This window comes from Meles meles, chromosome 13 (genome assembly GCF_922984935.1).
Source record: "Meles meles chromosome 13, mMelMel3.1 paternal haplotype, whole genome shotgun sequence".
NCBI lineage: Eukaryota > Metazoa > Chordata > Mammalia > Carnivora > Mustelidae > Meles > Meles meles.
The window spans coordinates 74,344,772-74,358,297 of NC_060078.1; the positions used below are offsets into that span (position 1 = coordinate 74,344,772).

At 56.6% G+C, this 13,526-nt stretch overlaps 1 protein-coding gene across 1 annotated transcript; it reads left to right on the plus strand.

Moving 5' to 3' along the window:
- The first annotated feature begins 1,596 nt into the window (after window positions 1-1,596).
- On the plus strand, window positions 1,597-13,328 carry KCNK18 (potassium two pore domain channel subfamily K member 18). Its single transcript, XM_046026521.1, has 3 exons — window positions 1,597-1,816; window positions 4,299-4,427; window positions 12,532-13,328. Exons 1-3 carry the CDS (start codon window positions 1,597-1,599, stop codon window positions 13,326-13,328), a joined length of 1,146 nt encoding a protein of 381 aa, XP_045882477.1.
- Window positions 13,329-13,526: the final 198 nt, after the last annotated feature.

The window sequence follows — 13,526 nt, forward strand, 5'->3', positions numbered from 1 at the left end:
CCCCTTGGTACTTCTTACCCATCTGTGTCTTTGGATGGACAAAATAAGCAACTCCAACCTGAAAAAGATATGGTTACCATGGACTCGGACATCTCCAGGAATGAGGATTTTGGTCATGCCATTGGGTCAGCCATCGAGACAATAGAAGAGTAGGAGGAGGACAAGGGGATTTAGAATGGGTAGTGAAGGAAGGGGATGATGAGTATCAGTTGCAGCCCTGAGACCAACTGCAGCAGAGGCTGTAATCTGTCCGACTAACCTCCCTCTTCTACATTTGCCTTTGGACGATCGATGTGATTTCATGGTAACCACCCAAACTCGTTGTGCTTGCCTTGATCATTCCTCCAATGTTTTCAGTGCCTGAATTGTTGCACTGGTCAACACCTTCCAACTGCATACCATTGCTGTCACCACCAGGGGAAGTTTATCAGCAGGAAAGCCACCTTGAGCCAAGAGCTCTCTGTACACCATCTCCCCACCAGCTGGCTCTTGGTCAACCCCATCCCAAACCTCCATCTTAGAGTTTGCTCTCACAGTACACTTTCGCTGCCAACTACCCCAGGTTGCGGATCCTCTACAAAGTGGACATGGAGAAATAGGGTAAGAATTGCAAAACCTTTTCTGGGATACAGGATGGGACAGAGAAAGCCTTCCGATCATGATGCAGAGCTGACAAAATCTCTGGCAGACCAATGGGGAAGTTCTAGAACAAAGGTTGCAGGTTGGAGGAGTCCCTGGAGGGGGAGGGGCACAGACGGAGGGAAGCTCTCATACCCCCACCTCGCTCAGTCGTTGCACAGGGCTTCCCAGAGAAGAGGGCTTGAAGGTTGAGGTACAGCCCGAAGGATGAACAGCTGGAGGCTGTTGTGAACTGTGTTCCTTGAAGCTGCGCAGAGAATCCTTTTATGAAGGGGGATCCGAATGGGCACCAACCTCGTGCCTGTCACTGGCCATGTTTTTCCCATGGCAGAGAGAGGGCACAGGGTGCACTTCAAGCCCCTGCTTCTGCCATGTCTGCGAACAGCTGACTGGCTAGAGCAAACCACGTGGTCTAGCTCTGTTCACCTTAAGGTCGTGGCAGCAGGGCTATGCTACAGGGGAGTGAAGAATTAGGACCAATAATTAGATCCATACAGGATCAAGCCTGAAGACCGTAGAGCTCTGGCCATGCCCATTACTATTATTACTACCGGTCCAGGAAACCAGATACCACAGACAACCCTCAGGAAGGGCAATCACTTGACTGAAAACCGAAAGTCAGATTTGGTACCTGGAAGTCAAAATTGCAGCTTCCAGATGGGAAAGGCCAGAGCCCAGAGCCGCTCCCACAGCGCCTACCCAAAGCCCCTGCAGGGCAGCTCCCAGGCCAGCGGATCAATAGCAATTTGGGGTGCTGGGGGCGCCATCTAAGTGACTGAACGTGATGAGAACCGGCTGCTTCCCCGTCCTTGGGGAAGCACACGCACCATCCACTTAGTGCTGGAGCCTGGCCATTCTCTGGGCACTCCCATTCCTCTCCTGTCCCTCCTCCTCCTCCAGCCGGGGCTGCTCCTGCCTCTCCCACCAGCTCCTCCTGTTCTGAGCGCTCCTGGGAGGATGGAGGCTGCGGGGCCACCCCCGGCCAGGAAGTGCTTGCTGGAGGCCCTGGAGAAGCTTTTCCCTCGCTTCTGCTTCCTCTGCTCCCTGGTGACCTACGCACTGCTGGGTGCTGCCCTCTTCTCGGCCATCGAGGGTGGCCAGAAGCTGGGGCCAAATGACCCAGACTTTGAGGAGTTCTTGGTGGAGCTCTGTGGCATCCTGAAATGCAACAGAACAGGTAGGTGGTTCCTCTGGGCGGGGCGAGCCCTGTCTCTATGCGGGGAGGCAGCCCCCAGAGAGCAGAGGGCTGGGAGGGAGGGTCTGGGAGCCCTCAGCTTGTATCCTCCCCACCTCTGTGCGGGACCTTGGGCAAATGACTCGTCTCTGAGCCTCAGTTTTCTCCTCCATAAAACAGGGAAAACAAGAGCCTATTAGTGTTGCTATGAAGAATGTAGGGAAAGCACTGAGCACCCAGTACGTGCTCGGGAAGGACCCGCTCCCTTCCCTTTGCCTCAGTTCCCAGCCCCACCCAGACGGGGAGATTCCAAGGAGGATGGATTGCTGGAGATTTGATGCGGTTGGTTGGGGGCCATGGGTGACCAGATTTGGGGCTGGGGGTTCCTAGGCGGCTCCTCCGAATTGTGCCTGCCCAGCCCCAGGACTCAGTCTACAGGAACTAGGATTCAAGGGACAATCAAACTGGGCTTGGCCCCCCAGGAGGAGCCGCCTGGCCCTCTTCTCTCCCACTTTCTGTTCCCAGTGGCCTTTTCTACCGTTGGACTCAGGGGGAGGGAATTGGTAGCTTGGGTGCCCTGTTTCAATCCCGGTTGCTCCCCCAACTTGCTGTGTGATCTCAAGCAGAGCTGTTGCCGTCTCTGGGTCTCAGTGTGCTGGACGGTGGGGGTCCACAGTCTCGGGCCTGCCAATCATAGGGACCCTGTGGGAAGAGATTAAGAACATGAAGCCTCCTGAAAGGCACAAGGCACTTTTCTGTCCTTACCGCGTTTCGTTTGCCTTTAGTCACTTAGTCCTGCTCTGCCTTGTTCCCCAAAGTTTGCAAATATGTATTTCACAGACTAAAATAAAAATATAGAGAGTCCACAAGTAAAAGACAAAGGAAAAATAGCCTCTACAAGTGAGGGGAAGGATGCTTGCGGTGTGATGGGTAAGTCATCAGCTGGGCTGCTCACGGCTCCCCCCATGGACCTGACCTTGCTTCTCCAGCAGGCTTTCAGGAGGCAGAGTCTCTCCTCCACGGAGGGTCCTGCTCCTTCTCTCTGCATCTGTACCAGACAGACACATGCTGCTCAGTTGACCCAGGACATGTCCTCTGCCACCGCCACGGCCCCCGCCCCCACCAGGACACTGAGCCATTCCCAGCTCTGAGGGCAACAAGTTCAGAGCTTCCCAAACCTGATCATGCATCAGAATCATCCAGGGAGCTTGTCTGATATACACATTTCCAGGTTCTTCTCCAAACCCACTTAATCAGGATTTCCAGAGCTGGGCTGGGAATCTTACAAAGTTTCCCCGGTGATTCTGATGGACAGAATACCATGAGAACACAGCACTAGGCCAACCCCATTTTGTTTTTGTTTTTTAAATAATCTCGGTGCCCAATGTGGGGCTCGAACTCATGGCCCTGAGATGAAGAGAGTTGCGTGCTCTTCTGACTGAGCCAGCCAGACGCCCCTCCCACCCCGTTTTGTACTGATTTTTGTTGGAGATTTAAATGCCCAGTAAGTGCAGACCCAGTGCGGAACACGTTCCTGTGTTATCGCACTTGGTCCTCACGCAGCCCCAGGGGCCTGTATGAACTGACCCTTTTCACAGATTTGGAAACTGAGGGTCTGGGAGTTAAGCAGCTGGCCAAGGTCACAAACTACGAAGTGGAGCCAAGGATTCCACCCCGGCCGTTGAACTCCAGAGCCCACTTGTCACCACACATGCTCCCTCCCTGATGGGGAAGCAGGCTCGGAAAGAAGCATCCCGTCCACGGCTGTGGGAGCTACCCAGGGTCAGGGCCGGCTCTAGAATGTCCGGAGCCCCCAACTTGGTGCCCTTTCACATGAGTAGTGAGCTCCTGCCGCATGCCAGGGTCTCAGGATGGCTCTGAGGTCCCCAAGCCCACTGGCCACCCAGGCCAACAGAGCTATTTGGGAACCTCCCTGAGGAACCAGGGCCCCAGTCATGCTCGGCTGACCCAGGGTCAGATGTTGTGAAAGCCACAGCTTCCCAGAAATCCTCAGGCGCCTCGGTGCCCACAGATCCCAGTATGAGTACCAAATGCCATCAGGCTTAATGACCTCCGGGAGTAGGGATGGTTTGTATCCATATAAGAGCTTGCATTTCATAAGACCCACTTTGTTTTCAATTCTCCAAACCTTGTGAAAGAGACTGAGCAGAAGTAGAATGCCCCTTTGCAATGCGAAAGACATGGAGGCTCAGAAATTTCTGGAAGCCCCCTTCGGCCACACAGCAATCCTGTGGCTGAGATTGTGCCAGACCCCTGTGGGCCTCTCTCTGGGGGCTCCTCTCAGGGGACAAGGCCTTGTCATCTCCGCAGGAACCAAGTGCAGAGACAGCAAAAGCAGAACCGGGTTTTGGCATTAAGGGGCCACAAGGCAGAGCGGTCCTGTTCCCTGGGGAAGACCCCTGCACGTGGCGGGACCTGTCTTGAGCAAAACCCTCTCCCTCACTCTGATCCTCTCTTTCCCCAGTGGAGGAAGGCAGGAAACGGGACCTCGGGGTGCTGCTGCAGAAGGTGAAGCCCCACTGGTTTAACGGGTTTGCAGACTGGTCCTTCCTGAGCTCGCTCTTTTTCTGCTGCACAGTGATCAGCACTGTGGGTAAGTCCCAGGGCAAGGGCAGGCCTCAGGGGGAGATGCGGGGGAGCAAGAGAGAGCAGGGGGAGGCTGGGGCGCCTTGGCGGGGAGGTAGAATATTCAGTTCACTCGGTCAAGAAATGGTGCTGGAGGGCCGGCCCTGTCCTGGGTCCATCCACTTGGCCGAGGGGCCACTTGAATCTGCAGGACTGTGCTCCCTCCTAAAGTGGGGGCTCCTGCTGGGGGGAATTTGGAAGGACTGCCCTCCCTTCTGGTGGGTGCAGCCCCTTGCCCCTGGGGAGGCCCCAGGGGGCAAGGTGTGGGTTGCCTTCCAGCCCCCTTCTGCCCCTTGGCTGAATGTTCTTGTATGGGGCGCCTGGGTGGCTCAGTGGGTTAAAGCCTCTGCCTTCGGCTCAGGTCATGATCCCAGGGTCCTGGGATCGAGCCCCACATCGGGCTCTCTGCTCTGTGGGGAGCCTGCTTCCTCCTCTCTCTCTCTGCCTGCCCCTCTGCCTACTTGTGATCTCTGTCTGTCAAATAAATAAATAAAATCTTTAAAAAAAAAAAAAAAAAACACTTCCTGCCAGCGGCACCTGCGGGCCCAGGCTCCCGGGCGACCGGAGGTGGTCAGCCTGCGATGCATTCGGGGTATCGTGGGGCGCAGCGTGAGGGCAGGTGCCCCAGGCTCGGGGGTGGTCCAAGAGGCGAGACTTTAATGGTAAGAACATTTTAAAGGCTCCCAGGAGGAGATGACGGCCAGGCTGAGTCAGGGAGAGCAGGAGGCGCCGGTGTGGGGGAAGGTGGGCCCGAAGAGGCCACTCCAGGCCCGGTGTGGACAGAGGCCCAGTGACAGAAGGAATGGCAGGCATTGTAAGGAGGTTAATTAGGGGTGACGAGAGGTGGGAGGGAGAGGAGGGCCCTGTCCACGGGAAGGCCCTGCAAACTGGGCTAAGGAGTTTGGGTTGATCCTGAGGGCAGTGGGGAATGTCCTTTAAACAGGGGAAGAACAGGGTAGCGCAGCGTTCCAGAGAGATCGCCCCAGCTGTAGCCTGGGGTGGGGGTGGGGGTGGGGGTGGGGGACAAGAGAGGGTAAGACTGGGAGCAGGGAGAGCCGTAGGGGGGCTTCTGTGGCACCCGTGTGAGCGAGGAGGGCGTCCTCATCCAGGACAGTGGTCATGAGGACAGAGAAGAGGGGTGGCTTGGAGGAAGTCTTTGCGGGAAAGTCTGCAGTGGTCGGTTACCTGGGGGATGAGGAAAACATCCCAGTCTCTAGCTCTGCTGGGTGGGACGGACAGGCTGCGGGGAGGGTGGTGAAGACCCTGGGGCCAGGGATGGAGGCAACGATTCGGGGCCAGTCAAGGTCAAGTCTCCAGGGGAGCTTCCAAGGGGAGACATGCAGCCCTGCTGGAAATGTGGGTCTGAGGCTCAGGGGTCTGGGCAAGGTTGGGGACCCGGGTTTCAGAGTCACCAGCATATAGACAACAACTGACTCCCAGGGAACAGAGGGGAGCACCAAAGGAGGGGCGTGGTGTGGGGAGGGGAGCTGGTGCCCCAGAGCAGGACTGGGAGCACCGACAGTGAGGTGAGGGAGGAGGGAGGGCTGCGGTGGTGATGGGGACCAACAGTTACCCTCGGGGTACTAAGCTGCCTCCTTTAAAGCTCAGAGAGGTCTTGTGAATCAGATGGGGGAGCCTGAGCCCAGAGTGGTGCTGTTAGGGCCCAAGAACACACAGTGAGTAGAGCTGGTGCCCACGAATAGGTCTTGAGACTCCAAGTCCAGTGCTCTTTCCCCAGACTAGCCTGCCAGTCTCGCAGGTCGGTGGGGGTGCTGCCCAGCCCTGCCCAGGGAGCCCCAGGAAGAGCCTTCCTGTGCCTGGGGGCGCAGGGGCAGCTCCGATTCCCAGAGACCTTGTGTCTGGCTGGAGTTGATGCCAGGGCCTGGAAGGAAAGGTGCTTGGAGAGAAGGAGCCCGCCTCACCCCATTCCCTGCACCTCCTTTACGTGCGTCTTCAGCCCCAAAGCAAAGATTCCTTATGTGCAAGTCATTGACCCAGGGCAGTCCTTCCAGAGCCCAGGGTAGAGGGGAGGCTGTGGGGCAGCGCTGCCCCCTACAGTGACGTGTGCTCATTTAAAGGGGGCCCCAGGGGTGCCTGGATGGCTCAGTCATTAAGCATCTGCCTTTGGCTCAGGTCATGATTCCAGGGACCTGGGATCGAGCGCCGCACATTGGGCTCCCTGCTCAGCGGGAAGCCTGCTTCTCCCTCTCCCACTCCCCCTGCTTGTGTTCCCTCTCTCGCTGTGTCTCTCTCTGTCAAATAAATAAATAAATAAAATCTTTTAAAAAGAGGCGGACCCCAGATCCTCTTCTCAGGGGCCACACGAAGTGTGGTCTTCTGGGGGACAGAGCAGAGGACAGATGGGGAGGGGCATGGCAGGAGCAGTGGCCTCCTGAGTGAGGAACCGGGGGCTGCCCTTACACTTGGGTGCTGTGTCCCTGGGCCCCCCTCTGAGGATGCTTAAGGGCCCCTGGCTTCCCTCGTGGCGCTGCAGCAGGCTGGGCCAGGTCGGAGGGGCCGCACCTGGGCTGGCAGGAGTCTCCCCAACTGGGGATGGGGTCCCAGGAGGGCAGGCGGTGAGGCTGTCCTCAGCCAAGGCTCAGGAGCTCCCGGGTCAGCATCCGCACTGGGAGTGTGGCCCACAGCTCCACCCTGGCCCCTCTAGGCCAATGACAAGGCCCTGCGCCACCCCACCCCCCCAGCTTCATTCAAGAGAGTCCCAGGCCCTGAGAGGGATGGGCCTACAAGGGTCACAGAGCCCGGGCCTGGCTGCAGGCTCGCCCTGCAGCTCCTTCCCACGTGGGGAGTGGAGCACCCTGGACAGCCGTGGACCCTGGAGACTGGCCATCTGGGGTCTTCTGTGTGACCGTCAGGGAGCAATGTGGCCCTTCTGAGCCTTGTTCCCTCGTCGGCAACACCTCCCAGGCCTGCCTTGCAGGTCACGGTGAGGATAAATGTAGGTGACCCCAGGATCCGCTCAGCTGCTGCTCACGGAAAATCCAACCCAACGGGCTTCGACCGCAAGGAGAACGCGATCCCACCGGAATAAGAAGTCCGTGGGGGCAGCTGCGGGGCCGGTCCACGTGCGGCTCGGCCGTGGCCTTGAGCCTCGGGTCCTCTCCCATCCTGCTTAACGGCTTAGCAGGTCACCAGAGTCCACTCCGGTCGGGCGACACTGCATCTCCGACCGAGAAGGCGCTGGCCATCACCACCAGCAAAGAAACCCCCTTCCTAGAGACCCCCCACAGCTGAGTCAGTCCTGGCAAGGGGATCAGATGACCAGAAGGACCTAGACCAATTGGATCTGTCTCTAAATCGGGGGGGGGGGGGGCGGAGCAGCGGTACCCCAGGAAAGATGAAGGAATAGTTGCTGGAGTGAACACCCTGTGTCTGCGGAGACAACTTCACGGATGGACGCGAGTCTGTGCTCAAGCGCGCCCCCAAGGTGGCTCCTTTCAGAGCCGGGCTCTTCTCCTTCCTGGCGGCTGCAGGCAGGGAGGGACCCGCAGAAAGAACACGGCTAACTACCGCCCTACCAGGCAATTACCAGGCCTGGGTGTGGTGTGCCCAGCCTTTATATGCACGATCTTATCTAAGCCTCATGACTCGACCGGCCTACGGGGCAGGCGCTGTGCCATTTAGCGGCGAGCTGAGGCTCTGGAGAGGGAGCCCACAGCCCGCAAGGCAAGGGCGGGGAGCAGCTGGCCTTTCCAGAGAGACCCACAGCTCAGTGGAGCAGCAGTCGCGGGGAGCAGCAGCCTCAAGGAAGATGGTGGAGATGAGCAAAGGGGTTCAGTTTGTTCTCCTTTCCCTGCAGAACTTCAGGGGATTAACCCAATGCAGGCTTTCTGGGCAGGGCACCGTGGACATCTCGAGCTAGATGATTCTTTGTGGTGGGGCTGTCCTAGGCATTGTAGGAAGACTAGCAGCATCCGTGGTCGCTACCCACCTGAGGCCCCTACCTCTTCTCCTGCTGTCTCCACATTGTCAAATGTCCCCTTGGAGGCAAAATTTTCCCCGATGAGAACTGATCGAATGCATTGGTCCCTGGACCCGTTAGCATGCATGCGCGTCACGTGGGAACCTGTTAGAAATGAGAATGAATTCTCAGGCCCCATCCTAGACCTGCTGAGCTGAGCTGGAAACTGTAGGTGTGGGGCCCGGAAGTCTGTATTTAATAAGTTCTCCAGGTGATGGTGATGCACGTCAATGTTTGCAAAGCACTGATGCGATTGGACGGTTCTCAGCCCTGGCTGCCCATTGCCATCACCTGGCTCTCTCTTATGAGGTCCCAAGCCTGGACCCCATGGCAATCAAGTCAGAGTCTCTAGGGACAAACCCAGGCCTCAGTATTTTTCAGAGCCCTCCAGGTGATTCTAATGGGAGCCCAGGCTGTGAACCACTGATCTAATGGAAATGCATTATCTTGGTTTAAGTCCCAAGAAAGCGATGCTACTATCAAATCAATTAGGACATCATGCCGTCCGGTAATTACAAATGGAAGAGGATGTCGGGGAGGTTCTCCGCTGCCTGTGATCAATAACAGTGTTTGAAGTGCTTCCTGCCCTCTATCTCTGGGCCACCCTTAATGCACCTGGCCTTGATGGGGAAAAAGGGACACCTGGCAGGTGTGAGGTTGGTCAGTCCCCAGTCATTTCCGACTGGGTTAGTCCCCTTGGATTAGAAAATAAAGTGTGTGGGGGCTTTTAGGGGGCTCATTCCATTAAGCTTCGGACTCCTGACCTCAGAGTCAGGAGTTCAAGCCCCACATTGGACTCCATGCTGGGCGTGGAGCCTACTTTAAAAAAAAGAAAGTAAGGAAAGTGCATAGGTTATTATATGCTCACAGCCTAAGTGGAGTGGGCTGACCGTACTGGAATATATGAATACATTATAGGAAATGATGGGATTTTCCGTTATGCATCTCAGCATTCAGTAATGGGTACAGTTAATACAATTTCCTTCACAGGGGCTGCATACTCTCTGAGATTTGCTTCCTTGAAGCATTTTCTGAAAAATGGTGTATCTCCCAGACTCAAGGTGTTCTACCTCGAGGCGGCCACCTCTAGTTTAAACCCGCTAAATTCACCCTTGCCGAGGAGAACACTGTGGGGGCAGGTGGACAGGGAAGGCTTCAGCTGAGGGGTGCACGCCCTTGTCGGCTTTGAGCTGTGCCGCCGCAGACAGGTCCCCTGACTCCCTGTTCCTTGTCCACTAAATGCGGTAACAATGATGGTTGTCAGCATTAGGGATTTTGCCATGCAGAGAATTTCCACTCTAAAAGGCACTTTATTCTAGCAATGGAATGTTCTTTTGTTTAAAATAGATCTGATGCTGGGACCCTATCCTAGAAGCCGAGAGGTTTCTACTGTGGAGTGTCTCCTGACTCTCCTGGGGGTGCACAAGAACCCGAGGGGCTTATCCACCATCTAGAAAACAGGGCGGCCCCCCTTTCTGGGCCCTCAGACCCACCCATGGTGGCTGCATGGGGCGCATGAAAAGCTTTGGCCCAAGAAGCTTCGTTGACACCCGGGGCCTGGGCTCTACCAGGACTCCATGGCCAGGTCTGAGCTCCTTCCCCTCCACGAGAGGCTCCAGGTGCCCTCGTTCCTCATCTCCCCTGCTCCAGAGAATCTTTCCATACCCTTCCTCACGGCTGGAGTGACCGGCTGCCCAGTTTGCCTGGGACTGCCACAGTTTTAGCACAGAGGGTCGGGTGTTCTGGGAAACCCCTCAGTCCTAGGCAAACTGGGCAGATGGTCACCCCCGCCATGGCTCACTCTGTTCCTCTTCTCCGCCTTCCCCTTTAAGACCCAGCCCCGCCTTCATTGCCTCAGTGCTTCTGGGCTTTTACTGAAGCCTGGACAGGGCTCGGAGACCACTTGTGCAACCTCTTCTCCTAGAGGCGAGGGTGGGAGCTGCCGGAGACCCTCAGGGAAAAGGGAAGGGAAGCAGAGGCATTTGGAACCCTTGGCATTGTCTCAGCAAGTCCTGCCCTCTGGAACAAACCTGGGTTTCTGATGGGAGGGTTAGCCAATGCGGCCCCCGTTCCTGTCCCCTGGTGTTGGGTCCTCACCACATCCTACGGAGGGTGGAGAGCTAAGCTCAAGGCCTTGCTTCCTTCTCATCCATGAGCCTTAAAGGGGAGGAACTCTGCCTGTTTCCCACTGTACCCCCAAGCCCACCCACAAGTGCCAGGCATGAAATAGGTGCTCAATAAAGGCGAGTCCAGGAGGGGCGCCTTGTCCTAATCGCTCACGGGACAGTGTGCTCTTTTATGTCCTGTGGTTGATCTCCACCTGCCACATGCTCACCAGTGTGGCTACGTGATTCACATCTGCCTCTCTCCCTACACCAGAAGCTCGGCGAGGTGGGATTCCGTATCTGCTTTGCTCACCACGGTGTCCCCAGCGCAAGCAGTAAGCACTAAATGTGCACATACGCTATGAAGGCACATTCAGATGGAACTGCCCCTGCCACCAAATGCCACCAAATTGCCTCGTGGAATCAGCCAAGGGGGGTGTGGAGTGCTCTGGGGTGGATGCCAACCGATGAGACCGTTTGAGGTCCGCAGCGCTCTCCCGGGCCCCTGGTGTTGGGGGGACCCGAATGCTTGCCTGCTGCTGGAAGGAAGAGCCTGAGGCCAGAGCCGGGGCCCTGGAGGAGGCTGGAGTTTAGCCTGCCAGCGAAGCAAGTGCTTTCGAGTCAATTTGCATAACTGGCCTAGGTTTTTCTGTATTAATCATCCTTTATGACATCAAAAATTAAATGCAGGCATTTAATACAAAAGCATTTCCCTCACTTTGTTGAAGTCACTGAGCTCGCTCCCTCCAGAAGCTCCGGCTGCCTGGGCTATGGGGTTTGAGGTCTCTCTGTTCTGGCCCCGCTGTAGATGTGGGGGTCGGGGCTGGGGTGATGGGAGGGGGGCCCCCTGCAGATGGGGGGGCGGCGCCTGAAGAGCGCGGAAGCCTCAGCCCACCCCTCCCTTTGCTTGGTTGACTGGTTTGTGAGAACGGCAAGCTTCCACCCCCTTGGGTGCTTCAGTGCTGGTGCGACAAGTCTGAGGGCTTGACGGCCAACTCTACTCTTCGTCCCTGAACGCTCTTGGCTGGGTTGCTCCATTTCTCCAAGCCTCCGTTTCCCCACCTGTGAATGGTGAAAACAACGTCGGCCTCTGAAGGTGGGGCGCTGCCAGCCCACAGTCAGCGCGACCGGCAGGACTGATCAGCCTGAGCGTGGGGACGCCGGCATCTCTCAGCTTCGCCCGATGGGTCAGGCCCTGATCTCACGTCATCCTTCCAGGGGGTCCATATACAAAGCGGGGGTTGCCTCCCTGTGTTACGGGCAAGAAACTTGACCATGTGAGCCCAAGTCAAGTAAGGTTCTAATAAATGGCAGAGCTGGGATTCGAACGCAGGTTCTTAAGAGTCTCGATGCTGACCCTTACCACTTCACTAGCGTTTGTGAACATGTTGGTCTAATCTACTACACCTCAGTGGCTCCGAGAGCAGCAACTTGTATCTCAAACCTTCCATCCTCCCACTGTCCCTCATGCTATGTACACTGCTGTACACTGTTGGCGTATACTAAAGGCCCATTATGGAGGAACAAACAAAGGAGGGGTCCAGACATCCCGGGGAGGACAAGGGTAGCTTCTTAAAAACAGGTGCTTTTGTGGAGGATGAAGGAGGAGATGGGTCTGATGGCAGAGCCGTCCCCCGCCTCCCCCCTGCATGCGTCCTGCCATGCCGATGTTTAGAAAAGGCTGCGGCAAGATAAAAAGCGATCAGCTCCTCCTAGACATGCTTGTCCCCTGCCAAGGACGTCTTGGGTCCAAGATCTGGACATGCCCTGCTCCTTCTCCTAAAGAGAAGCTGAGTGTCACCTGTCACTGCCCCCAGCAAAGCCAGCCCAAGGCCAGATGGCCAACGAATGCATTAAGATGAGTATTTTCACACACATTGTGTAAACCATCGTACCAAGGGAGAGAAATGGCAGAAGGTCTCTTGAAAGCTTTTTCAGGGGACGGGGAAGAACAGACAACCATTCCTGGGCTCTGTGCTCTCTTTCAGGTTACGGCCACATCTACCCTGTCACCAGGCTCGGCAAATACCTGTGCATGCTCTACGCACTCTTTGGCATCCCCCTGATGTTCCTAGTCCTCACGGACATGGGTGACATCTTGGCCACCCTCCTGTCTACATCTTACAATCGGTTCCAAAAACTCCCATTCTTCCCGCCTCCCCTTCGCCAGTGGTGCTCCCGCCTGCTCTGCAGAAGGCCGGCCACCAAGCCCGTGGCCGAAGCTGTCCCCAGGATCGTCATAGACGGCCAAGAGCTTCCGGGTCCCAAACCCGGCCCGTGTCCCTCCACCCCAAGCAGCAACACAGATCTGTTCGAGAGACTTCTTGCACGAGAGACACGGAACACGCTGCCCCTGCCCCCGCGGGCCGTGGAGAGGAGTAACTCGTGTCCCGAGCTGGTGTCTGGGCGACTTTCCTACTCGGTCATCAGCAACCTGGACCAGGTGGGACGGCAGGTGGAGAAGCTGGACGTGCCCCTCCCGGTCATCGCCCTCCTCGTGTTCGCCTACATTTCCTGTGCAGCCGCCATCCTCCCCATCTGGGAGAAGCAGCTGGACTTCGAGAACGCCTTCTATTTCTGCTTCGTCACACTGACCACCATTGGGTTCGGGGACACCGTTTTAGAACACCCCCATTTCTTCTTGTTCTTCTCCATCTACATCATCATTGGGATGGAGATCGTGTGCATCGCTTTCAAGTTGGTGCAGAACAGGCTGGTTCACATCTACAAAAATTTCATGCTGTTCTTTGCAAAAGGGGTATTTTACCAGACTGTAAAAAAGTGAATCTCCGCCATCTCTGGTGTGACAGACGCCAGCAGAGCTAGCCTCTTCACATTGTCTGTTGGGGGCCAGGGCAGTTAGAACTGGTGTCCCTGCAGCCTGTCCCCTGAGACCCTGGGGCTTAGAGACAAATCCTGCACGAGGGCTGATTGTGGTCCTGACGCCCAGCAGAAGCGTGGCCGATGCCCTTCATATCAAAAC

Coding starts and splice junctions, on each gene's coding strand:
- KCNK18 (XM_046026521.1), top strand. CDS start 1,597: ATGGAGGCTGCGGGGCCACCCCCGGCCAGGAAGTGCTTGCTGGAGGCC. Junction 1,817..4,298: donor CCTGAAATGCAACAGAACAG/GTAGGTGGTTCC, acceptor CTCTTTCCCCAG/TGGAGGAAGGCAGGAAACGG. Junction 4,428..12,531: donor CACAGTGATCAGCACTGTGG/GTAAGTCCCAGG, acceptor GCTCTCTTTCAG/GTTACGGCCACATCTACCCT.